A 27911-nucleotide genomic window follows, 5' to 3' on the forward strand; every position below is an offset into this window, starting at 1 on the left:
AACCCTAGTTTACCAAAATATTAATTTGCCATTATTAGTTCCCTGGGATTCAAATCTATCATTGTATTTAGGTACTAAGTCTGTTTTTCCCCAATGAATGTACAACTGTTTGAAAACATACCTACAAGTAGGCATACAGAGTAATGGTGATGATTTTAAGTCGAGTCTTGCATCACATCTAATGTACTCTAACCCAACAATCTGAGTCAGACTCATTCAAAAACAACCTCACCCATTTTTAGCCCATATGGGGGCAGTTAGCTAATTTCTAATGAAAAGTGGCATAAATAATTTTAGGCCTTGCTATATTAACATGATTATCATCTGGCAGCAGTGAGTCAACAATATTTATTAAGCACCTATAATGTGCAGGGTCCTCTGTTGACTGGACTAACTATTTGGCCCAGTATTTTGCCCTCAGCTCATTCCAGGCTAGATTTCATACTTGTAGCTCCAGCATGAGGACGGGGAAGTGCTGTTCAGGGTAGGGGCAGAGGGCTAGGTATGTAAAGGACTGGTCATGTTTCTTCTGTTTACTCTCAAGACTGCTAAAATTCTCATTTAGCATGTTGCACCTTGTAAGGCCACCTCCAGGAAATACTGTTGCAAATCAGTGACTTGGTTGCTTCATAAGCATATCATCTGAACAGTGCAAATTGATTTAAATGAAATTGGTTTAGTTAATCCCTTGTCTAAGAACAGGGCAACTTGCTTCAACTTGCAGAACTTAAAGTAGTGCCAGTGGAGTCTCATAATTGCATCCAAATATTGCTCTGGGTAGTGAGCCTGTCCATTCCCCCATCCCTCCTCCCATAAAATCTGCTGACATCACAGCAATTGAGAAGGAAACTATAGAAGGAATATGTCTTTATCACTCAGAAAAACTCATTGGCTTGATGAAGAGGAGAGAATGCTGTGTGTTCATTCAGTCCCTTAGAACTCAAGTTTTCTCTTTTTGAATAGTGACATACATATGCCCTAAAAAGGGTGAAAACAGGGCTGAGGTGCAGTCTCTGTCTCAAATGACTGTTCTTGGAAGTACCTGCTTGGTCTTGTGTGTATCTGTCATCTAATTTTTATGGATCTTGGTAACTCCCTAGCTGTTATGCCCTGGAACTGGGCTCTTGGGTTCTGGGTCTTAGGTCCTTTGCTGCTAAGGAGCTGCAAGAGGCACAAGGGTGCTCCATTTCCATTTAGCATTAAATTTTTGTTCTCTCTTCTGTGCAAAAAAGAAAAAAATGAGGCTTTGTGTTCATGAAGTGCCTCCTTACTTAAGCTGGGTTTCTTGATTTGGAGAATTGCATCATCTAAATATGAAGTGTAACATGTTCATACTAGATATCCCATAGTTCAGGAGAGTTTGAAACGCTTCACTTTTTCATGATTGAAAATTTGATATGAAGGTTGTATTGCACAAAGATTGATATTTCAGGTCTCTCAAAAAGCATTGTGTTCATTGCTGAGCAGTTAAAAAAAGAGACTAGAGAAGTGTTTCTCAACCAGTGTGTTAGGTCACATTAACAAGTCAGAAGATCAGACAAGCGGCATTGAGACAAGAAATTCCAACTCTAGTTATCCCCCTGTGCAAATAGCTATTCCCCTTTCAGTTCCCTCTTCCTCTGATAATTGGTATTGGCATCCACTTTCATTTATTAAAAATCTTCTTAGAGTTTTTTATGGGCTCTAGAGGTTTGTGGCTCTTCCTGACTGTTACTCTTTTCATATTCCCCTTCTTTGTAACCATAGGCAGATATAATGTTTTTGTTAGTCAATCTTCCAGATTCTGTATTTTTCCTTATAAATTATATATGCTGATAAGACTACTAGATGATATAAGCTGTTTAAAGTATGGGTGATGGAGGGATTTTGAATAATGTGTCAACACCCAATCACTCCCTTCTTCATGTAGAGTTCACCTGAATACACACTAGGATGTTGGTTCAGGCTAACTGGATTGGCAAAGTATCATTTGTAAAGAGTTATCCTACTTGGGTTCTTGTCTCCTTGCAATGCTCTGACTGCCTGACCTTGGCCTTTGTTTCAGCCTCTTTCCTGCAGGTCAGCCTCTCTGTCTCTGGAGTATCTTGAAACCAGATGATCTGATAACAAACACATTATATAATCTAAAATCCTCCAGAAATATAAAAATCCCAGTATTTGCAATCTGTCCTGATAGGATCATAATGCAGAGGCATGGCAAACAATGTTAATTCAGGACAGTGAAATGTCTGAATATATACAGCCCAGAGGTAGAAAAATGGTTTACGGTCCAGAATCCTCTATCACTTTGTCTATAGCCCTTTGTTAAGTGTTGCTAGGATCCATGTGGTTCCCAGGAGAATAGAAGTTTGATTTCAAGTAGGCCTCTGTTCTCTGTCCCTTGTTTCTGACCTGAACTTGGGGTCCTCGCAGCCTAACATTCAACAGCAGGTCTTACATTCATATATATTGCAAAATTTATTCTGTAAAAATAGAGATGACTGGCCCATCCGGGTGGACTGCTGAACTTAAAAAAAATCACAAATATTTCATTGGGAAACAGGCTGAGAAAAATAGTCCTGGAATAGATGAAAAGCTGTACTGATAGCAGTAGGTAAATTAAGTTTGTTCTGCATTTGTTCTCCAACCTTCTAACCTTGCCAGTGTAATCTGCATTAAGATAAAGGCGTTATGAATTGTACTTAGGATTCCTGTCAATTATCATGTGTTACCTTGGCAAATCCGTTTCTTGGTTACTTAGATTAATCTTTTGCATTTGCAGCAGATTCAGGACTATTAGTTCTGCTACTTCCATATTATTTTAATGTTTATGGTGACTATATTATATAAAATACCCAATGGTTGGATTTAATTATTGAAAGGAAAATATCATTAAATCCATATACTATAAAATATTAAGTAGGCTTTAATAACCTATTAGACAGGAACTGGCTGTGGTTTTCTCTGCCAGTCAGTAATCAACCTCCAGTCCTGAGCTCTCCCTGTGTGTCGTGAGAGCTTAAGAGAACAGAGATAGGTTTTTTTCCTTGGGGGGGTGGGATCCTAGCCTAAAGGGGAATACATAGGAGAATAAGAAATACCACAGACACATGCCTTCCAACAATCTTGTGGGGAAGTGTGATTATCCTCCATTATGACAAGCATGTGTTTGGGATGAATTTCCAAACATTTTCAGCTTGTAAAAAAAAAAATATCATGTTTTATGTGTATCCTCTATGAAGTGTATGATGAGAATATTTATATTTGTCAAACAGGTTAATTATTTTCTTTTATCCTCATCTGATCCTCACAAGAGCCTGTGAGATGCATAGGACAAGTATTTTTAATCCAATAGATATGGAAACTGTGGCCCAAAGAGATGAAATGACTTCCTTTGGATGGTTCTGCTAATTTGGTTTAGATCCCGGACTACAACCAGACTCTATTTGGATGATCAAAAAAGATAATGGCTTTGAAATTTGAAAACTATAAAATACTATACAAATGTAATGTAACTATTCTTATGAATTACAATTACTTAATACCTAGCCTTCTTTTTGGGGGTTTCTTTTTTCTTTTTCTTTTTCTTTTTCTTTTGTCCTTATCCTCTATGGTAAGAATTCTACACATTGTTTGCATAGAATTTGAACTTCAAAGGGTCCTTTGCTAATCATAGTGTCCTGGGATTTGGTTGTCTTCTTTTTTCAGTTGAAAAAGGTGTCCTCCTTAGTTTATACTCACCTGGGACTCCTCTCTTCTTCAGTTGTCCGCTGGAACATTCATTGTAACTTCCTTGAGATACAACAGGCAAAACCATCCACTGTAATTCAGCACCTTGACTTAGCCAAGGGAAAGTCATGCATTTTGTTCATTTTTAGTTCCCTTGATGATGATGTCCATCACTTGTTAGCCTTTCTAGTTAAAACTAGAAAAATAAATAAGATTTGTGTTCATATTAGCTAATTTACAATAACCCAAGTTATCTTTCCTATTCATCAACAAATAGCAGGAGCTCTATAATAATAAGATGTCAGAGATGGAAAGCATCTTAAAAATATTATCTGATGATTCTAGTACAACTTAAACAATATTTTATCATGGAGGAAACATTAGACTAAGCCATGACTCATCTTCTCATTCCCCTACAGTTTCTAATATTTTAAGGAAGATCTCATGGGAGATTAATGTTGATATTCTGAACAACATTTAGTTTATATTAATTTATTTTTAAATAAAACCTTACAACTCAGGTCAATTCTTAATCTATAGCCCAGAGGTCAGGCTTGGTTTGATACTCATGGATTTTCTGTGAAGGAAAAAAGATTGTGGCTCCTCAGGTAGTTTGGTAGGTAGGTAGGTAGGTAGTGAGAGCCCAGAACCCATGCTCTGCAGAATAGAAGATGAAAACTAGATGACGTATTAGCTGCTAGAATAAGTGGACATTTAAGTATGTTCAGATAACATTTTAAGTAATAGAACTCTGCCAAGTGCAGATCAGCGTTATCTAGATGCTGTATTTAGAAGGCTATGCCAAAATCAATCTTTCATCTTGTAAGGGTAGAATGCATTATTTTTTTCTGAAATTTTATATTGAGAAGAATCACATCATTCAATTTGCCTTAAGAAATAACCAAAAAATATGAATGATAAATTGGCAACTTCAGATTACCCAATTAATAATAGATACATATGTATATATTGCATTTACAATAAATTACAGTATACATACATACACACAGACTCATGTGCTGTGTAATGATGCTTCAGGCAATGACAAACTGCTAATATTACAGTGGTCCCATAAGATATCTGTCACCTAGTGATGTCCTGCTCATCGAAACTCCTCTTTTGTATTTCTACCCAGGCACAGAACTTTCTGATAACTCATTGATGAGTTTATTCTCATTAGTTTTTTTTTTTCATGGATTTTAGCCTAAAGAAGAGAGCAGGATAAAGATAAACCATACAGAAACAATTTTATAATAGAGCAAGGGCAAATACATAAACATATATATTTGACTACACAGCAGTAACTCAATGATTTGGAAGCAAATTAATCCAGTTATATGCACATGGACATTTGCTTCTTAACCTACTATGCATTTGCATTCTGTATATAGGATACTATAAAAACTTAAATTGAGTTAAAGTTTGTTGTTCAATTTAAGTTTTTATGGATGTACTACATACAGTACACCAGGACATATACCAAATGGTCCTACCCTCCCAGGCATTTCATTAATTTTTATGACAAACCATTGCGTTTTCTGGAATAAGTTTCACGATTACTTGTCATCAGGTTGCACCCTATCAGGTCCTATCTTTGTCCTTAGCATATCCTTTAATTCCTCATAGATCACTGATGTGAAATCTGTTTGAAGTTGCAACACTATGTTATTGCTTTGTTTTTGTCATACCATTTCCTTCTTCTAAAATTATGTTGTGATGATAGGAGTAAAATATTTTTCAGGAGCTACTTGAATATTTTTAACTGAATAAAAATTGTGAGTTGAGAATTTTCTGACACCTGTTGATCATTAACAATATCTCAGGGCATTGCAAAACTTAGATAGGGAATCACTGACCTAGAAAAACAATCAAAAGAAGTAAGCAATCCAGTAGAGTTCGTAAATACTATGTAATTACACAGTTGGCAGTATAGTACAGTGGTTAATTATTTCCACTCTGGAGTCAGACAGATTTGGATTTGAATCTCTCTTTTTAAAAAATTGAGCTACAATTCACACACCAAAATATTCACCATTTTAAAGTGTTTAATTCGCTGATTTTTAGTATATTAAAAATGTGCAACCATCACCACTATATAATTAATTACAGAACATTTTCCTCATCCCAGAAAGAAATTGTACCTGTTAGTTATCATTCCCCTCCCCCTTTCCTGACCCTTAACAAACACTAATCCACTTTCTATTCCTATGGGTTTACCTATTCTGGTCATTTCACATTAAGGGAATCATACAATACACATGGCCTTTGTGTCTGGCTTCTTTCACTCTGAATAATGTTTTCAAGGGTCATCCATGTTGTAGCAAGTATCAGTACTTCATTCCTTTCACAGTCAAATAATATTCTATTATATGTATAACCATATTTTCTTTATCTGTTCATCTCTTAATGGACTTTTGGGTTGTTTTCATTTTGGCTACCATGAATACTGCTACTATGTACATTTTGTGTACAAATTTTTCAATGAGTACATTACATTTCCAATTCTTTTAGGTATATTCCTTGGAGTGTAATTTCTGTGGTCTTATGATAACTGTTTAACATTTTGAGGAACTGCTGAACTATTTTCCAAAGCAGCTGCACCATTTTACATCCCTACCAGCAATGTATAAGGTCTCTAATTTCTTCACATTCTGACTGACACTTGCTATTTTCTGATTTTGGCTTGTTTGTTGACAGCCTTCTTGGTGTATGTGAAGTAGTATTACAGTGTGGCATTGATTTGCATTTCTCTAATGGCTAATGATGTTGCGCATGTCTTCATGTGTGTTTTGGCTATTTGTATATCATCTTTGAAGAAATGTGTATTCAAACCCTTTGTCTATTTTTAAATTGGGCCATTTGTCTTTTTTATTGTTGAGTTATAAGTTTTCTGTGTTTCTAGATGCCAGATTCCTATCAGATATGATTTGCAAATATTTTCTCCTATTCTGTGAGTTGTCTTTTCACTATGTTGATGGTTCTGTTGGCAGCCCTAGAGTTTTAAATTATGATGAAATACCATTTATTTATATTTTATTTGGTCGTTTGTGCTTTTGGTATCATTTAAGAAGCTGTTGTGGGCTGGGGTTGTGGCTCAGAGGTAGAGCACTCTCCTGGCATGCGCAAGGCCCTGGGTTTGATCCTCAGCACCACATAAAAATAAACAAAATAAAGATATTTTTAAAAAGCTGTTGCCTAATCTAAGTTCATGAAAATGTATACTTTCCTTCCAAAAATTTTATTATTTCAGCCCTTACTTTTCCATTTTGAATTAATTTTATATATGTTATGAGGTAGGGCTCCAGCTTCATCCTTTTGCTTATGGAGATCCAATTGTCTGAGGACACATTTGTTGAGAAGATTCTTCTTTGTGTATTGAATGAGCTTGAACCTCTTATTAAAAATAAGTTGGCCATAAATATATAGGTTTATTTCTGGAGTTTTCTCCATAAGTTTGAATATTAGCATTAATATTTTCAAACAAGTATGACCTTGGACAAATTATTTTCTTGTAATAGTATTACCACCTTTTAGAAAATTGAGAAAGCTAATTGAGATAATGTATGTAAAAGTGTTTTGATAATCATGGAGGTATAGAAAAATAGAGCAGTTGAAAGGATGCTGAATCACTAAGAGTAACCAGAACAAGGAGACCTCATAAATGAGAGTTTATGCATATAAATAAATGTTTGAAGAAGTTAATAAAAGTATCCAGTTCCCCACCATTGGCTAAAGTAATTACTATATGATAATAAAATAGAACAGAATAGAAAAATTACTTACAATAAGCAACAGATTGTAACCATTTTACATTGTTCTTCATAGAGCTGAAATCAGTTAAGTTTGGTTACTTTGAGCCCTGTGCTGCTTGAGTTTTCTGTCAAGGACTCTTAAGAATCCTTTGAAAGTTATGGACAAGGGGCTGGGGATGTGGCTCAGTGGTAAAGTGCCTTTGGGTTCAAACTCCAGTATGAAAAAAAAAAGAACAAGTATTTTTGACCTTACTCAAGGTAATCCTGACCCATTGCACATTTTCCCATGCTCAGTTTCATAGTGAGTTTCAATGGTCACGTTGATTTGGGAACACGTTTTAGGGCTTCAGGCAAAATAGGAGAACTTTCCCTCTGTGTAGAATAACTCTTCTAAGACAGGAAAACAGTGGCACTCTGGTAGATTTTATATAGGTTTCAACCATAAATGTGCTTTCCCCAATGCTTCTGATCAACCCAGGTAGCTTCCAACACAGACGCTGAGGAATGCAAACATGCAGCCCTGGAAGATAGTAGTAGAAGTGTAGTGTGAAGTGGAGATGGCCCTAGAGCAAAGAGATATGATTCTGGAAGTGATCAGAATGAAGGAGACAGATTTGGAGGGACAGAGAGTCAAAAATAGAAGTAGAAACCTGCTCTTTAGAATACTCTTATAAATAGTCAAGATAAAATACAGTGAAGGAAGTGAGATGATTGAAATTAAGGTGTAAAGAGCACAGGTATTGGCATTAGATTGACCTGTGACTGGGTATTATGTTCCCAGTTGATTTACTTAATAACCCTGAGCCCCACTTTCCTAACTATATGATGAAGATAATAATAATACCTTCCTCACAGGTTTTGTGAAAGAATTCAGTGAAATAATGTGTGTAAAGTGCTTAACATTGTACTCAGAATACAGGAGGTACTCAATAAATGCTAAATCCCTTCTTACTGCTACTTTAAGGAATACTTTATTAACAACTATTGAATACCTAGTTTGTGGAGGTGTCATGCTGTGAAAAAAAATATGAAATCATTGATGTCCTGAAAGAGCAGAGAGAGTTCACTAGATATACAGATATGTAAATGAAATGAAACAGAATATTCTGGACGTCACCAGTAGTTGAAGTTATAAATGTAAATGAGAGAACTCCTAGGTTTATAGGCTTGATATTTACCAGGCAGCGATAATTGGAAAAGGAGCTGATATTTTTTTTTCAAGGATAGTGGGGGAACACAAGTTCATTTATGGACATGTTGAATTTGAGCATCTAAATGAAATAAGGTGGAGCTATCTCAGCAATATTTCTACCTTGAGCGGAAATTGGAATCTTTCTTTTCTGAAACCTTTTTCAATTCTAAGATTCTGTTATATATGTGCATATTTTAATTTTTCATCTCTGTAAATGCATGCTGATAGGTTTTATAAGCTATAAAATACTGATCAACAATTTTCAAGTACTTACAGATTGTAAAATAAAAATACATGTCTCAGGTTTTAGTTTTCAGTTTTCTTTAGTACACATGTGCTAGGCATGCACTCTAACACTGAGCTACATCCCTAGATCCACATCTCACATTTCCTTTGAAAAGTGGTTACACACACCTTTGAACCTATTAAACTAACTGAGAGTGGTTGCTTTACAAAGAGTCTTCCCTTTTATACCCCACTTTCCTATTTTTAACTAGATTTTCATTAAGTATCTAGCTAGTTCAGTGCATTTAAAAGATCTGATTTAGAAACAGCCTTTGGGTGTACATCTATTGTACATATGCACTAGGTTTAATTGTACTCAGTATTTATGCATCCTGTGAGAGGTATGCAGATATCACTGATAAATATATGAGTGGAATAAAAAATTCAAGCCCCCATGAGGTTTTGAATGATGATAGTGTAATGATGAACAAAAGCTCAAAATCAAAAGATGCCTTTTTCTTTCCTATACTAATAGATTAACAATTTCAGTCAATTAAAGATGTTTTATATTTTTTTCTTATTTAAAGCTAACTTTGAATATTTATGTGTGTGGATTTTAATTAATGGAAGATACATTACAGTAAGATCTGTATAGCTCAGAAATACCTGTAGGAGAATGGAGAGACTGAGAGGCTAACCAGGTTGTTAGTTTCATGTCAGTTGGGTGATTTCTTTTACTCTCTGATGCACACTAAAATGAAAGTCCTCAGATCTGAAAATTTCTGGCTGCTCATCTGGCTAAGTTCTATCTTGATCTTGATTTGCATCTGGTTATGTTTTAGGAAGTATTAAAAGACATATGGGAGATAAACTTCATAACACACTTTTGCTAGTTCAGTGGTGTTTAAAAATAAAATCAAACTGAAGCCACAAGGTAGTATGACTATCATTGATCAGCAACTATTGCTGAATATGTCAAAATTTAAAGTTCATTCCCATTTGACTTGATGGGTTTTCTGAAGGTGAGGAAAGAAAGCAAAAGTGAGAATTCTCATTTTTTGTTTCTACCAACTCAGTTTACTAGAAATGGGATGTAACAGACATTTCCATGTGTGATAATAGGAAGTAATTCAAGTTCACACTCTGAAGAAGAAATTATTATCCTGCACTGAGAACCACATTTTTCTAAAGTTATCTCTCCTTTTTCATGCAGGCTCTCAGAATGGAATCATTTCAGGAAGTAGAGAGTTAGCTTGAAATATGGGCTTGTTTTCTTTCCACTGGATGTGAAATAGGAGTAGCCCTTATATCTTTCCTTGAAGTGAAATAGAGAACAATATTGGAGAATAGAGATTAAGAATTTTGCAGGGCCTTCAACTCATCATAGCCCTGGAGAAGAGATGTCAGTGGAGAATATGTGAGAGAATGATCATGCCAATATTTTGAGCTGGAATGGTAATGTTAATCAGAAAACCAGAGGTGGCCACTTGGCTCATTTATTAGTGCAAGAGGATAAATGCAGGCATTTGTCAAAAACAAGGTTTGAAGCAGGAAGAAAGGTTTCCTGATTAATTCCCAAATTACCTTCCTATTGCTCAAGCATCCCTGGGTAGTTCAGCATGTAAAGTCTCGATTGGTTAGAATATAATTTTGCAATATCCACTTTTCCTTTGGAAATACTTAATGACTCTTGCTTTGTATTCCTTACAGGTGAAAGCCCAGCCTCTGTGGTTCTTAATGCCTCAGCAGGATTATTTTCACTAAAGATGGAAACACTGGAGTCTGAATTGACCTGTCCAATCTGCCTCGAGTTGTTTGAAGACCCCCTTCTGCTCCCTTGTGCTCACAGTCTGTGCTTCAGCTGTGCCCATCGCATCTTGGTCTCAAGCTGCAGCTCCGGTGAATCCATTGAACCCATTACTGCTTTCCAGTGTCCCACGTGCAGGTATGTTATCTCGCTGAACCACCGGGGCCTGGATGGCCTCAAGAGGAATGTGACCCTGCAGAACATTATTGATCGCTTCCAGAAGGCTTCAGTCAGTGGGCCCAATTCCCCAAGTGAGAGCCGCCGGGAAAGGACATATAGGCCCAGTTCCACCATGTCTAGTGAGCGAATTGCTTGCCAATTTTGTGAGCAGGACCCGCCAAGGGATGCAGTGAAAACATGTATCACCTGTGAGGTCTCCTACTGTGACCGTTGCCTAAGGGCCACACACCCCAACAAGAAACCTTTCACCAGCCATCGCCTGGTGGAACCAGTGCCAGACACACATCTTCGGGGGATTACCTGCCTGGACCATGAGAATGAGAAAGTGAATATGTACTGTGTATCTGATGACCAATTGATCTGTGCCTTATGCAAACTGGTGGGTCGTCACCGAGACCATCAAGTCGCCTCACTGAATGATCGATTTGAGAAACTCAAGGTAAGGGATCTGGAAAATATTCCTTACATGACTTTGACTCTTAACACATAGTTATACAGTTAGCAAGTTCCCTAATAAAATGGGTCACTTTTCCTATAGACAACAGAGTGATCTCCAAGTTGTTCTCATGAGCAATAACTTCACCTGCACGCTTTCATATACTTCTGGATAATTCCAGGGGATTTAGCCCATGGCTCACTCCACCAGTAGTCCATCCAGAGAACCAGCAATTTCTCTCCTCTGTCAGTGGCATATTGCATATTGCATATGTTTGCTATGATCTTTCTAACTCTTCTTTTAAGTATGTGAGTGCCTGTGTAGGTGTACTACAATAAGCATATGCACTGATTTGCATGTTTGGGTGTGTCTCTGTGTAGGTGTGGGTGGAGGTGTCTGAGTGTATCTATATAGATGAGAGATTTTTTGTGGAGGAAGTTAGCATATGTTTGTATTTGCATGTTCAGTGCAGTAAATAAACAAAGTATTGGGGCTGGGGATGTGGCTCAAGCGGTAGTGCGCTCGCCTGGCATGCGTGCGGCCCGGGTTCGATCCTCAGCACCACATACAAACAAAGATGTTGTGTCCGCCGAAAACTAAAAAATAAATATTAAAAATTCTCTCTCTCTTTCTTTTAAAAAAAAAGAAACAAAAGTATGCTATTGGCCATTACAAACTGTCATTAAGCACTTAACACTGGTAATTCTAAACCTGCCTTAAGAATTAAAAAAAAAAAAAACTTAAACAACAAAAAAATTTTAATGTACCACAAAATTAGGAGGGATAATCAAAGACCTGTACTAGCAATTTCAACTAAATGCAATAAATATTTAATTCAGTATTGAATTTTGTGCCAGTGCTTGTTATTGTGGGCTACAGACTGAAGCACTTGTTTGCAGTACCCACCTGGGAAGTTCCAAGTCTTTCATTTGTGTTCAGTGGACAGTGGACAGTTTTCTGGAGTTGTAGCATCTGAAGTTTATGTGCAAGTCAAAGTTCCTATTTTTTTAAGTCCTCCTACCTCACATTGATGCTAACAAATGTCAGATATATTGTTTTATTCCCATTGCCTGCTATGTGGTATAATTTTTCTTAAGAAGGAAGCTACAAAACAAAGATTCCATAAAAATAAAATCTTTAAATGGATAGTACTATTATTACCTCAAAATAGGACCTGAGTACAGAGGCCAAGTTAGAATAAAGAGCTAGATAGGGGCTAGGTGTGGTGGCGCATGCCTGTAATCCCAGTTGCTTGGGAGACTGAGGCAGGAGGATCTTGAATTCAAAGCCAGTCTCAACAATTTAGCGAGGCACTAAACAACTCAGTGAGACCCTGTCTCTAAATAAAATACAGAAAAGGGGTGGGAGTGTTGCTCAGTGGTTAAGTACACCTGAGTTCAATCCCCAGTACCAAAAAATAAAAAAAATAAATAAAGAAAGAAAGAGCTAGATAGCATGTAAGGAGAGCAAGAAGGGAGTGAATATTTTCTTCCTTCCATGTTCTGGAAAATTCTTTCAAACTTATGTAAAATATATAATGTTGATGAGGGTAGGAGTAGTCAGAACAGGACACTTTTTCCCTTCTGTAATTTGTTGTAATTAATATTGAGAATGGTCACACTGATAATGGTTTGTGCCAATTCAGGTTATTATTTATATCTAATGTATATAAAATTCAATGTTTATCATTTGATTTCACTCAAGGTGATACTCTCATTCATATCAAGGCAACAGAGGGGGATTATCTCATTGACTTCAATCCTTAGAATCATAAAATTTTAGTCCTTATATCTGGTCTAGCCAAAACCTTACACTTTAAAGCTGCATAAACTGAGTCTTTGAAAGTTTAAGGGATTTGGTCAAAGTCACAGAATTGTTTAGTAGTAGGAGAGCTGCAACTAAATCTCAGTGTCTAGATCAAATTGACAATTTTTCCATTGTAGCCTTCTGCCACTTTGTTTTAGATGTATGTTCATGAAATGTGATTTGAAACTTAACTTTTTGCTCTAGCAACTGCACATTTAATGGGTCATAGAAAAATGATTAGCAGCATCAAAGAAAGGGCATATTATATAAACTTACAACTTCATAGTGGTGATAGATGGCGGTGGGATTGTAGGAAGAATGGGGGATTTGGAGAGGATGGAACAATCTCTGCCAAATATTTGCAGGTGTTAGGACTATAATAAGGCATTGGCCTTGAGAAATTTTCCAAACAAATATCCGTATCCATATGTACTGTTGAGATAACAAAAAGACTGGAGAGAGTAAGCCTGTATCTACTGAACACCAACTATTTGAAAACATATGAAAACACTGGATGATTGACTAGACATTTGGCATCATATAGCTATATAACTCTTGTCTCAAGGGATAGAGGAAACATGAAAGTATTTATCAAAAGATGCTTCAGTCTGTGACTAGTCAGTAATTTTTAGAGAAAGAAAGAGCAGATTTTTAATAGTTCCCGTTTCGTGTTTTAGGAAATGTGCAGAAAATTCTGATTATAAATTAAGTGGAAACTATTTTTGCTCATTTTTGGACAGAGAGTGGAAACATATGAATCATTCCCAACTGTGTGGTTTGTTATGTTGTCTGGAACATCTTGGACTTTGGGGAGGAGAAGGAGGTGCTGCTTTGTGTGTGTGTGTGTGTGTGTGTGTGTGTGTGTGTGTGCGCATGAGTATGGTGGGGTCATTTTTGTTTGGTGCCAAGTGGAAAATGATATTAGTTCCCCACATTAAGCAGAGAGCAGTTCTGATTTTTAGTGTCATATATACTCACTTCTTTGGGTTAAGTTTAATTTAGAGAAGCATTTAGGATTATCTTCTTAATCTGCTTGATTCCTCCCCAAGGAGAAAAGAAGAAAGATGGCTAGCAGAAGCTGTGGGGGAGACTGTCTGAGCATATTCCCCTGGCCCTGAGAGGGGCAGGGAAGTCCTGTAAGTGGAGAGAAGGAGAAGACTGATTTTATTTATGTATATCTCAAAGAGATTGACTTTCTGTCCTGTAACTAATACAGTGTTTATTTTTACTTTTCAACTCTGGAGCTTCATTTTTAGTGTTTATAACTAACTTTTATGTACTAACCTCTCTGATTAAGATTAGTTGTTTCTAATATTTGTTGTTCAGCAAAGTACAAACAAACCATTATGTTATAGATGAAAGGTTAGAATAACCAGAAGCTGGCTTGTCTTCTTAACATATACTCAAAATGAATTAGAAAGCTTGGGGATACTTACATAGTATCAGGATCTTATTTAGTTGTCTAGTCTGCCTAAAAGATTGAGATGCAGGACACACATCCTTCAAAAGGCTACCAGTGGTTCAATTAATTCTTCAATTTCAAAGGATACTTGTGTTCTTGATAGTTAGTACAATTGTAAGGCCTACAAGAGTAATTATTTTGTTCATTGCTTCTCTTGCTTCTCACTTACTAGTCCCAATATATATCTTAGTTCATGATATGTGCTGCATTTGTATAAAACTATTTTACATTCCAGAATTTTCATCATCCCATGAGTTTCTCCCCTTATCAAAGATTGATATTATAACAATGATTGTTGACTTTATAAAAAGTGGTCAAATGTTGGTGGCTCTCTATTGCTGATAGACCTCAACTTGATACTCTGTCCTATACAACTTGGTTTCCATGCTGCTCATTTATCATTTCTCATTAGTACTCTGAAACATTCTACCTTCATTTACCCTCTTGTCTCTTAAACATCCCATTATCTTTTCTCACTCTTAACTTTTGCTAGTGCTATTCCCTTGGCCTGCTTAGGAATTATACCTATTTTTAGCGGTGCTCAATTAAAACCCTGAAAGTCCACTCCAACGTACCACAGGTACATCCATAAATTCATTGAGATCAGTTTCTTTAGTATCCTCCTTAGTGCTTAGCACACATAGTATGCTTTTGAAATACAAATGAATTGTCACCTTAATGGATTTGAAGGAAGTATACCATTTTCTGTAGCTTGCTTTGGTTCTCATCTTAGTGGATATAAATTGGTCTTGCCACTATGAATACTTTTGAGGTCTGAAAAGTCTCCTGTGAACTACTGACAATCTTCAAAACCAGAGTGTTAGCAAAAGTATGGCATGTCCTTAATTTTAAATGCCTATTCATTTTGATTGCTGGATTTTCCAACTGCCTAACCCTATGGTGACATCTGTATAAATCTCTTTGCAAATGATGTCTTCACATTTCCATGCCCACAGCCTGCCAAAACTATAGCTGATGAAAACCAGGGGGAATAGAGAAATTTCCTGAAAGGAATAAACAAGCATATTTTCTTTTTCTCATTACATTTCCACAAACTCATTACTACAAATAATTCTTAAATGAAGTTACATTTACATATGAGGGATCTCATTGTTATAAAATATTACCTGGCACTGGAGTAAGCATTTTGCCAGTGGGAAATACACACACACACACACACACACACAAATAAAGAGATTCCAAGACAGAGAGAACCAAAGATTGCCAGACAAAGAAAAAGGAGGTATGAGACTTGGAGAATGTTCAAAGGAAAGCCACAACAGGAGTTAAAAGGTTGGAAAATATGATATTCTAGAATCTTATCACAGTTGATTACTTGTCCTTCTTCCTACTCAGTTGCTCTGTCATCCACTTATCCATTCTCACTCAGCTGCCACCTTCTCTCAGTTGTCCACTCACCCACTTGACACTCACTTCTGTTGACAAAGACAGATACCCTCTTAACTTATATATCAGTGGGCATTTGACTATTTCTGAACCAGTATGAGTAGAAGATAAAAGTAAGGAAGAAAAATATCTTCATGAGAGATCAGCTTGAAAGAGGATATATTTCTATACATACATATACATCAATTTATATGAATGTGTGTATTCTTGCATGAATGAGTGCCTGAGAATGACTCTGTGGCTGTGTATCCTTGTTTCTTTTTGGGGTATGTGGCCCATAGTGGTCATGGCACACGTGTGGATGGGAATAGGCCCAATATCTGTCAAGGGGTTTCTCAGTTAAACCAACTAATGGTCATAAAGTCATTATTTCTTGTAGATTTGGCTTATTTGCCGTCTCTAACTATTCAAGATTTGCTCCCCATTACATATAATATATATAAATCTGTACATGTTCCCTGTAACTATATGGGTAAAAATGCATTTTATTTTATCTCTACTCAAATAGTGCTCTAAGACTACTTTGATTATTTGTTCTTTTTCCTCCATGATTTATATTGATTTATCTGGCTTTATACTAACTTAATATTAATAGAATCCTGTGTTGAAAGATGTTTTCTGGTTTTTTTGGGGGGGGGATCAAGTTTAACAAGTATAATACTCCTATCATTTGTGCTCTTATCTTTCTGTTTTTGTTATTTGTTTTGTACTAAGTCTTCTCTTCATCAACATCTGAAAGGTGCTAATTATCATTAGTTTGAGAATAATTTTCAAATGTTGACTCAGATTGTTTTGGGTTTGATAAAAGTCCTGTTTTTTTGAGGGGACAAAGAAACATATTACAGAAACATAATACAGGTGAGGAAAGATTAAGGAAACAAGAATTATTAAACTCAAAGCAATAGGGTTTGAAGGGAAAATGTGATAGTGACCTTTAAGTTCATGAATGGTTGAAATAATGAAGTAACACCTTGTTCTTTGTCATTCCTAGATAGAACAGCTCTGAAAGATAGAGTGCTTGCCTAGTATGCACAAGGTCATAGGTTAAATCCCCAGTACCTAATAAAAGATGAATGTTTTAACTTTAGGTTTGAATTTGATATGATTGTGGGTCATTCACCTTTAACTTATTCATCAGAATTTACTGGACATCTACTAGATTCCAGTCACCAGGAGAGGTTTTGGGGTTGCAGTGATTAATGACAGGATAGTCTCATCCCTGGTGGAGCTCTCAGTTTAGTGTGGGGAGACAGACAAGTAAGGTCATAGTTATAAGACTGTGTAGACATAGGGAGTTGTGAGGGAGCATAGGAGGGGCACTAAGAGATTTGGGGTAAGTTTTTATATACCCTTCAATCAGGGGATGGGGTGGACTCAGGGAAGGGAATGTTCTAGTACAGAGAAAAGAATGTGTTCAAACATTTGGAAATAGAGAAGCATGGAGTAAGTATGGAGTGCTCTTAGAAAGGAAAAGGTAAGTGTCCTAGACGGAATTGAAATTCAGGCCTTTCCAGTGACAGAAAAGTCCAGGCTAGAGAAATAGATTGGAGTGGCTTCAGCATGGAGGTAGATTTGTGCAGTGGTGAGCCAAGTGGGGGCCAAGAATTTAGCCTTGCAGCATACTCATGTTCTAGAAATGAAGGAAAAACAGATGAAAGAGAAAGGAAAGGATGTGCATGAGAGGCTGGCACAAAAGAGGAAGAGTGCAAGTGGAATACAATCCTGAGGCCTTTAGGAAAGTAGAGTGGCTTTGGCTAACTATTCTGAGTGGTAGCAAACTAAACACTGGATTTAGATTTTTAGTTTATATTTTCTTTTAGAAGGTCCTAATAATGGGGCTGTGGTTGTAGCTCAGTGGTACAGCACTCACCTAGCATGTGTGAGGACTGGGGTTCAATCCTCAGGACCACATAAAAATAAATAAATAAAATAAAGGTATTGTGTCCATCTACAACTAAAAGAAATGAAAAAAGAAGGTCCAAATAATAATTTAATCATTTAAGTTAGATAATTAATTATGCTCTGTGCCTGATGATGGGAAAATTGCAGATGGTTAGGGTAGCATTCCTGATGAGGGGAAATGAGTAGGTGTGTGTCTTTGTTTGGTAGTTACAGAGATTTCTGTAAAGAAGAGGAATGCAACCTGCTTCACCTGGCTTGAGGGTCTAGTTATTCTCTAACAAGCCTCAAGTAGAGTAGGCCTATGTTCTATATATCCAGTATATCACCTGCATTTCATTCTGGGATGTAGCCTGTGTCTATACAACAGCAAATAAATGTTTGGGGAAAGAATAAACGCTGGCATAAGGGTGTGGGCTTCAGTTTGTGGACCAGATGGTGTGTTCTGTTGTTGAAAGGCCATATGTAATTGATACATAAAGTGACAGACTGAAGTGAAAGCAAAGTAAGTATTTTAAGACAAGCAATTTAAAAAAGAAGGCAGAATGTGACCCCAAAAGCATGTGAAGATTCTGGCTTCTGGCTTTTGGAAGAGCTAGGAATATCTGTGTGTAGACAGGATGTCTAAAAAGAACATGTCAAACAATAGTAATGGGGTCACTGGCTCAGATTATTTTTAAAGATGAGATTGTCTTCTGTCAATTGGGAAGAATCAGGCTTGGATGGATTATCCTTTCTTCCCTTCTTCACTTCTCCCTCTCCTACTCACCTCAAGGTTCAATTTCCACATCAAAACTCCAAGATTGGAATCTTGCCTAGGTTTAGATAATGTTCCCCTTATACCTGTTAGAAAGCCAGATAGATACAGATATTCAATGGCAATACTAGATGTTTCAGTAGAACAAACAGAAAGGCTGCATCCCATTTTAGTCTTTAGAATTTACTGTGTCAGGTTGGTGCATGTAAGCGTGCTCATAAACGTGTGAATACATCTGCCTTCATAGAGTATGACAGATGGAGATCAGAGTCCAGTTTGTCCTGTAACAATAATCTCTTGATTTAATGAAGAGCTGGTGTTTTGATGCATGGCCAGGTTTTTTGAGGGAGCACGTAAGAAAGTTACCTGAAATAACCTGTGACTAGAGAAGCTAAAAATATAGCAATTATTTTGATAGGGTTAGACAAGTCATTTTTTAAAATTGGATGGATGCTTTCTGGAAGAATAACCTGTGCCCACCTTTCTCAGATGGCAAAACATGTTCATCTTTGGGAAAGGTACTATGGAGCACAAAGAGGCTGTCTATATAACACAAATGAAGTGGAACATGGGTAAAAATGGAATCAGTGTAGACTGCCAATTTAGCTAACTTGGGCCGTTTGAATCTCAATTATGCAAGCCAGCCAAATCTTCTCCTTGCTTTGTGTTGTTTAGACACATGTATAATTTTGTAAGAGCTAGAATGATATAGATATCTGGAGGGAAAGAGGGTCTCCCAGTTTCATAAACAAATTGGTTTCTCTAACCCTCACAAAGGGGAAGCACAAAGGACCCAGAGGTGACCTCCTGCAGCAGGAAATGGGAGCTTCATCCTGCTCTCCCTGCCAACCTCCTGTCCCCATTTCCTCCCAGCAGATATCTCCATTCCAATCTCCCCTGCCACTTTGGCTCTCTTGCTGTCATGGTTCAACTATTCTGAGAAAATTGTACTAACTGAGTTTAGACAGAGGGAACCTGGCCCAGTCATTAACAGGACTGCACAAGAAAAGAACAAAACAAACCAATTCTTCAAGCTAAATGACAACAAAGCATGTTTATTTTTACATAAAGAGAATTTATACACACTCATGTGCACATACACACATGTATACACACACACACACACACACACACACACACACACACACACTTTGTTTACTCAGCCAGAGTACAGACAAGATAATCTGTTGGCCAAATAAATCAAATCATTCAAACCTAGAATGGCCCAGAATTTTTAGTTTTAAATCATTTGTCAGTGCTAGGCTTGATAAGGAAAGGGTGAGGAAACAGGCTGCATAATTGCTTCAGTTCTCTGCTTCCCTTTGCATATGTTCATTATTGAGAATCAATTCCAATTTGAGAGGAGGCTTTAATACTTTGTAAATGAATAGGAAGTGAGTAAGTAAATGTTCGGTGTTTTCCTCAAATTATGTCTCATAATGTAAGAAAACAGTGGCAAAAAGCCATCAACAGATGGTGGTTTCATTAGCCAAAGATTTATTTTTCAAAGCATTTTCATATTAATGAAGCAAGGTTGAAATTAGAATCATCTTGTCATTTCTAGTTTGGTGTTGTTAAAATGCACTAGCATTCTGCAAATTGCTAGGGGGCCAGAGCAAACTAACCATTTACCATAATTTTGTGACGGTAACCCAAGGCCCATAGTCTAACCAGATCCCAAATTATGTGTTCATTTCTAATTTTTGTTTTCAGTGGCTTTATAGAGAAGGCATGAGTCTCAGTTTGGGGCCATAAATGAGGAACACACAGCAGGAATCTTAGTCCTGCTCTGCACTATGAATTATTTATGAGTTATCAATTTCAGGACCAGTGTTGCAACAGGTCGCTTATGATTGTTAAAAAAAATTCCCCATGGAATTCTATGTTTGAATGGAAATATTTCACAGTTGGAAACAGATTTCTAATACTGTTTCTGCTCTGCATTTATCAATACATATTATATTTACCTAATAGGTTGATATATTCATTTGTTGATACATGGAATTCCCATTGATTTAAGAATTTGGACCACTTGTAGAGGAAATTGTTGACCAATTGGATGTATTACCAATTCCCACTCTCTAATTTAAGTTAGATCTTTTGACCAAACTGAGCTCTGTCACAGTTACCTTACAACAAAACTTTTGAAGAGGACTCTAGATTTGTAGCCTCTACTATGTCACTAATGACGTACTCTTTAACCCTATGATTTGGCATCTGTTTAAAAAACCCGACTGAAATTCCTTTTTCAAAGGCTGTGATCTCTAATTAGCGAATCTAGCTGCCTTTTACCAATGCTCATATTTCTTGTACTCTCTGCATATTTGACAGTGACAAATCTTTTCTTCAAATGTGTTTCTATTCATTATCCTCTTAGCTTGGCTCAGACCTGCATTAGCAACTGCCTAATATTTCAGTCTTCTAACCAGTGTCTCTTCCCCCCAGGCTTTCCTGTTTCAGTCTGCCCCACATACTGCTGCTAGGTAAATGTCTTAAATGAAACCCTGATTATTCCATTAGCTTGCTCAACAGCCTTTGGTAAGCACCTTATACTGGAAAAAATGTATGTACAAATTCATCTACACACTTGAGACCTTCATAACAGGACTTTGATCTCCGTTTCCAACCTTGTCCCCTACTAATCTCTTTGTACCCTCTGTTCTAGCCATCTAAACTACCATTCTCTGAACAGTATTCTCTATCCCTTCCTCCTACCTTTCTTTTCTTTCCTTTACCTCCCTCCCTCCCTCCCTTCCTTCCTCTCTATATCTCTGTTTCTTCCTCCTTTCCAATCCCTATTCACTGCCTTCCTTTCCTTTCTTTTTGAGATGAGATCTTACTTATATTGTCTAGGTTTTCCTGGAATTTCTGGGCTCAGGTGATCATACTGCCTCAGCCTTTCAGGTAGCTAGGACTAGAGACATGCACCACAGTGCCTAACTACTTTATTCATTTTTACTTTTGCTCATGCTATTCCTTGTGCCTGGAACACCCTGCCCTCTTCCATCTGTCTGATAAAATCCAACATATACTTCAAAATCCATCTTAATTTCACATCCTATCTGTGAAGTCACTGTACTGAACAGAGTAGATGCTCAATATATTTTTGTTATATTAAAAATCCAAACTGGGGCTGGGGTTATAGCTCAGCGGTAGAGTGCTTGTCTCGCACTTGTGAGGTACTGGGTTCGATCCTCAGCACCATATAAAAAATAAATAAAGATATTTTTAAAAGTTACCATTTAAAAAAAAAAATCCAAACTGCTGTTTCCCCCCTATCTGGTATCTATTTAGCTTAGAGATCATGCCCAAATCAATTGTCAATACTCTGCCTTTTTCCTTCTTCCCTTTCCTTGTGCTTACTAAGGAGACCACAGATGGAGATGTTAGTGGGATTAAAGAAGGTCAGGGAGGAAACCCTCAAGCCAAGAAAACTGTAATAAATGTTGAAAAACCACTTTTATGGAAATAAAGCTGAAGAAAATGAGACACTGGCAAGAAGGGAAGCAATGGTTAAGGTGGTCTTCAAAATCCAGTTTAAGGGCTAGGGTTGTGGCTCAGCGGTAGAGTGCTCACATGCAAGGCCCTGGGTTCAATCCTCAGCACCACATAAAAATAAATAAATAAAGGTATTGTGTCAAACTACAACTAAAAAAGTAAATATATATATTTTAAAAATCCAGCTTTAGAACAAGTGAAATCAGAATATCCAGCCTAGAAATACATATGTCTATGTGAATATATCCTCTGAGATATATTCGTAGGGACAGTGCCCACTTATTGAGCTATGATACTTAGTAGATAGGAAAGGGCCCAAAACACAAGTCCCCTCTCTTCATCCATGTCTGCTCACTGCCCACTGTTATTCTTATCCTCTCTTTCAAAAGTGCGAACTTTGAACAATTAGAAACCATTAATAACCACAGAGACAGCAATGAAGCAGTTAATAAGACTGAGAGAAGGAATACTATAATGACAAGGGCCAACAAGTTGGGGTATTACATTTGGAACAGACTTTGCGGTATGTTGGTATGTTGGATGAGAAGGTATTGGGACAGGTCCTGGAGGAAAAAATAGCCATCAAAGATAAAGACTTGAGGAGAGAAAAGGATTTAAAAACCCATAATTCATCTAGAGTAAAATAGCACTCAAATCTTCACATAAGGAATAGGAGAGAGTTGCCTGCTCAACTGAAAAATATACTGGAGTTCCAAGTACTGTTCTAGCTACTTTATTTTCAACAAACATGCAAAGTACTCTCCTAATGTATACATAAAAGAATGCATGTGCTAATAAATGATGGTAAGCAACGGATGTCCTCTTGATACAGTTGAGGCCTTGTGTTTGAAGCTGAGCATATCTGTGGAAGATGCCTTAGTTCCAAAGAAGGAATATTGTGAGATACAATGCTTGATTTTTATGAATTTCTCATTGAAGGAGCCTACAGATAAATTTATAGTGTCATCAACAAGAAGACTAACAAAATAAAACAAAACAAAACACAAAAACCAGAGTACTGAGTCAAAACTGTGTCTAGGGGATAGAGATCTGGGTTCCAATCCTCACTTTGCTGCAAACTTATATGACTTCAAAATGATTTACACTCACTCTGAAGTTCAGCTTTCTCATCAGTAAAATACTAGCATCTCCTTTGTGAAATTGTTACAATATATTAATGGTATATATGAAATTGCATGGAATATAATCTGGCAAGCAGTAATCATTCAATAAATTATAGTTTTCTTAGTTTACTCATTGGTAGAAGAGATGCTACCAATTTTTATATGCTATAAAATTACTATGAGGGAAAACTGAGATATTTACTATGAGATATTTTGAAAAGTTCCAAATATTATAATATTATAAAATATTACATCGTTTAATGTTAATAAATCCCTACATCTACCTACAAAGTGAGGAATATCGTCTTTTGCCCAATAATTACACTCTGGAACAGATGGACAGCATTATTAACTAGTATCTAGAACAGTCCTAGCCTGTAGCAAGTGCTCAATGAATCTCTGAAATATCTATTTATTGAATGATCTCTACATGATATTGGTTCTTGGTCTCATTGTTCTTTTTCCCCCCCTTCTTTCCTGTTTCCCTCTGGCTTCACATTCTCTGCGATGACAGCAAACTCTGGAGATGAACCTCACCAACCTGGTTAAACGCAACAGTGAACTAGAAAATCAAATGGCCAAACTAATACAGATTTGCCAGCAGGTTGAGGTATGTAACAGAAATATTTGCAATTTTTTCAGAGGACCTGGATTGGGCAATCATTTGGGACTTGTATTTTGACAGAATATAGCTCAGTCATTTGGAACAAAGGTCAGAATGGAAGTTTTAGAAAGTCTCATTCCTTTAGGATGTTTGTCCTAAGAAGAAAAGTGACAGATATCTATGTTTTTAAAAATGGGTAATGGTGATGAATTGCGGGGATAGCAGTCAAAGAGGCCATCCCTCTCCTTTCCAAAAAGCAGGTAGTATGAGAATCAGAGATGAAATGTGCTTCTTCTTTCACCAAACTGGACATTATCACTGCCTAAAGATTTTACTGGGGTATCATAAGGAAGTTGGGAACTCTGAGTCCTTGAGGTAAGGTGAGGGACATTAGTGTAATATTGTTTCTGTAACAATATGATTAAGACTGCTTGCCTGTCCTCCCTTCATTCCCTGCCTTTGGTCTTAGCTATACCATTCACCCTACCTGGCCCTCACTCATCATCTTTCCTCTTATTCTTTTTATCAACAAATAATATCTACATTGAGGTTGTCTGTGTATTGTAAAGTGCTGTACAAGTGTAAGGGTTTTAAAAATTGTTACCTACATAGAATATTAGAGCATAGCTCAAAAGAGAAGTTGACTTCTTCTTTATTGAGCATCATGAAAGAAAGATGTTATTCCTCTCTCTTTCTCAACAACATGCACAAAACTTCAGATTTATCAGTTTAGTTTTGTTGTTGTTGTTGATGGTCCTTTATTTTATTCATTTATTTATATACAGTGCTGAGAATCAAACCCAGCGCCTCACACATGCTAGGCAAGCACTCTTAACACTGAGCCACAACCCCAGACCCATGTATCATTTAGTTTTGTGTTGCTTTTGTTGAAGAACTAATCATAGGCCTTAAAATCTAAATAGGGCCATATAAAAAAAGAGGATTCCTCATGGGTAATGATGGATATGAATGTTTCTGATTCTATTTAGAGCCTGATTTTCTAGTTCTAATCTTACTTGTATGACAGATGAATGTTAAGAGTTCAAGTTTATTTTATTTTAAGTAGTTAAATATTTTACTATAATACCACCTGGGTATTCCTATTTAAGACTGTAGAGACTTTGCTTCTTATAAAGCAAAGACTTGCTCTTATTATATGAATAATGCCACATCTCCCAGTTGTTTGGACTTAAAGTCTTGGGTTTCCTGGAGTAGAGTGTACTTGTATGATGAGCATACCATTGCAACTTAATCCCTGTGCGGCACTCTGTGGAACAGAATGGTACTTTATGTGGGTATATATGGTACTGGTTAAACTTAGGTGTGAGAGCATAGAATAGAATAGGGGATTTGAGAAGAAGCATAAGACATAAAAGAAAAAAAATTGGAATGTGAGTTGGAAAATTGGGTTCTAGACTTGGCTGTTCTGTTAACTGGCCACATAATGTAAGTAATTTAACCTCCCAGCTTCAGCATCCTTACCTATAAAATAAGGAGTTAAAACTGACTCCACAATCTTCAGTGTATTTCCAGATTTCATATGTCACAATTCTGTAAATGGTTACTTTATTCTGTACTTTTTCTCTACTGTCTCATCCTTTCCAAGAGGGGAGAAACAAAATAATAGTTCAGAGTGGTTTTCAGCTAATCAGAATCCCTCTGTGTTCTGTTCTTTCAAAGCTTCTGATTATGCTGCTAGAATACAGCATAAGAAATCCACACTGAAAAAAAATTTAAAAAAGAATCTAAAAAAAAAAAAAAAAGAAAGAAATCCACACTGGTGAAGGGACAATGGAGTATTGTGAATAGGAGACTAGATAAGTGATCCTTTGGTTTAGAACTTTAATGATTGAAGGTGGAGTAACACTTAATAGTGAATAAAATATGGTTAGAAATTATAATTATCACCTTCCTCATTCTAATCAAAAGACTATTAAACACAGAGCAAGTAGTAGTCAAAATAGCAAAGTAAGTGGTTTATTTCTATTGCTCATTTATGTTAGCACCTCTCTAGTGTTTCATCTCCTCACCCCAGGGAAGCTTATCACTGTGACCAGCCTTACCCAAACACAGCCCTATTCCAACCTTTCCCAGCTCTTGCTGCCAACCAAGCCTTTACATTCTGTGCCCTACTGTTTTCAAGTGGCAAGGAGCTAGTCCCCCCTCCCAAATTAATTCATCATTGTTTTGGTAGGGGAGGACTCACTCTGACCTTTTGGATAACAGTTGATGCTTTATCAGTGCTTTTCTGAAGTTAGCATTACACCCTGAGCCTTAAGGAGGTGGCACTAGCATAAGTAAAATAAGAGGGGAAAGTAGCCCTGTGATGAGCTAGCAAAGTAAGTATTCAAGGAAAACTCTTAAGGATGTTTGTTAAATCCCATCATGTATGCTACTGTCTGTTCTGGCTACACAAAAAGTCACCTTTTACTAGTACTTCTGTATGCATGTCACCATACCAGATCCAAAAAAAAAAAAAAAACAGTGCAGATGCAGTGTCTACTTTCTGAGGGTTTACACTACAAAAGCCTACCCTGATGTGGATATCCACATGCAATAAATATGGACAATGGGATAAAAACATTAACTGAAAACTAAGAAAGAATAGTAATATAATAAATGTTGAACATGAAAGTGTATTTTTCTGGGTTAACTTCAGGGTTTTTCAGTTTAGGATTCTATCCTTGATAGGGGCCTTATGGGATAGCTTGTGGAAGGCCATGTCTGTCCTCTCTGACATCATCCTGTGTGAAAGGTTAGGGCTGTGCCCTTACCTTCCCCTTAATAATAGGGTGAATCCAGGCTACTTATTATATTCATTCAACGCAAAGCCTGTGTGTCCAAAATGCTTCAGGACAAGCCCCAGGATTAGAAATGGAGTTAAAGGAAGGACTTGAAATTTCATAAATGCTTATAAATACTTTATAAAATGAAATAATAGGATACTGTCAAACTTGAGAGCCAGACACTTAAGGATGGTTTGGTTTGTTTTCATTTTAACTAATCCAGATTTGTCTATAAGGAATGACTATATTCACAGTGCAAACCAGGCATTTCACATTGGGTGGGGGTGGAGGTTTCACATCTAAGGCACTTCTGAGAAAACTGGAATAGGCTATTTCCCTGCCAAACCTGTTCCCTTCCTTATTGTCTGCAAATGTTTTTGTCACAGATTGACTTTTCATAAAGAAGCCATAAATACTGCCTCCCTATCCTAGTTCTTTCTCCCTGTTCTCTACTCTCTTCAGAAAGTAAACAAAGCTGCAGTCTTCCTATTATTACAGAAACAGAGATTAAGATCACCACAGATTTATTAGCTGAATTGTAGCTTGTTATAGTTGCTTCTCAGCTTTCAGAATTCAGTAAATAGGCAGTTGAAAATAATTTCTTTGGGGGCATGGGAAGGAGGTAGAAGCAGATCAAGACTCCCTTTAATCTGGTTAAGGAAGGGCATGCCTTGACCTTGCTACTCTGGCCACTTGATCTCTATATATAGTTCTTTGTCCTGGCTCATCAGGCATCCTTTGTTTATATTTCCAAAGGAAATCTCTGTATAATGCATAGTCAAGGGAAAATGTATACCAACAGATGGATACTTCCTTTTGGCTTCCAAGATTCCATGATTCTGTGAATAACAAGCATTCCTGAAAAATAGCAAGGGGAAAAAATAAATACTTAGTAATCACTCAGTCAACAGTACTTCTTGGAGCATACACAACATGCTCAATATGATGATCATCTTAGAAGCTACAAAAGGAATACACATGGTTGATGACCCTCAGGAGCTTTTAGTATAGCTGGGGAAAGCACAGTATCTAGTGGAAAATTATGTAGTACAGTAAGTACAAATGAATGTAATAGAACCCTTACAAGTTTACTTTGTTTTGTTCTTAGCTTTTAGGACACTGAACACATTAAAACACTTTCCTGGAAATTTAATGTGCCATCTTCTTTTTTCCTCTCCAGAGTTGCGACAATATGATGGGTTAATCTATCCCAGAAGCTGCATGGGCAGGTTGCTTTTTTTATGGCCCTTCACAAACCTCTTAAGGAG

The 27911-nt window shown here is 36.9% G+C and overlaps 1 protein-coding gene across 5 annotated transcripts in view; it reads left to right on the top strand.

The window, feature by feature from the left end:
- Mid2 (midline 2) overlaps positions 1 to 27911 on the top strand; it is a 158407-nt gene that overhangs the window by 63448 nt on the left and 67048 nt on the right. For 4 of the 5 annotated variants that reach the window (XM_071606572.1, XM_071606571.1, XM_071606570.1 and 1 more), the window contains 2 exons: positions 10588 to 11303; positions 23768 to 23863. In XM_071606572.1, coding sequence (XP_071462673.1) covers positions 10644 to 11303; positions 23768 to 23863 — 756 coding nt within the window. In that variant the 5' untranslated portion in view covers positions 10588 to 10643. The remainder of the gene's footprint in view (positions 1 to 10587; positions 11304 to 23767; positions 23864 to 27911) is intronic. The other variant, XM_071606573.1, reaches the window with a different exon arrangement.

The sequence above is a fragment of the Marmota flaviventris genome, chromosome X, assembly GCF_047511675.1.
Source record: "Marmota flaviventris isolate mMarFla1 chromosome X, mMarFla1.hap1, whole genome shotgun sequence".
Taxonomy (NCBI): Eukaryota; Metazoa; Chordata; class Mammalia; order Rodentia; family Sciuridae; genus Marmota; species Marmota flaviventris.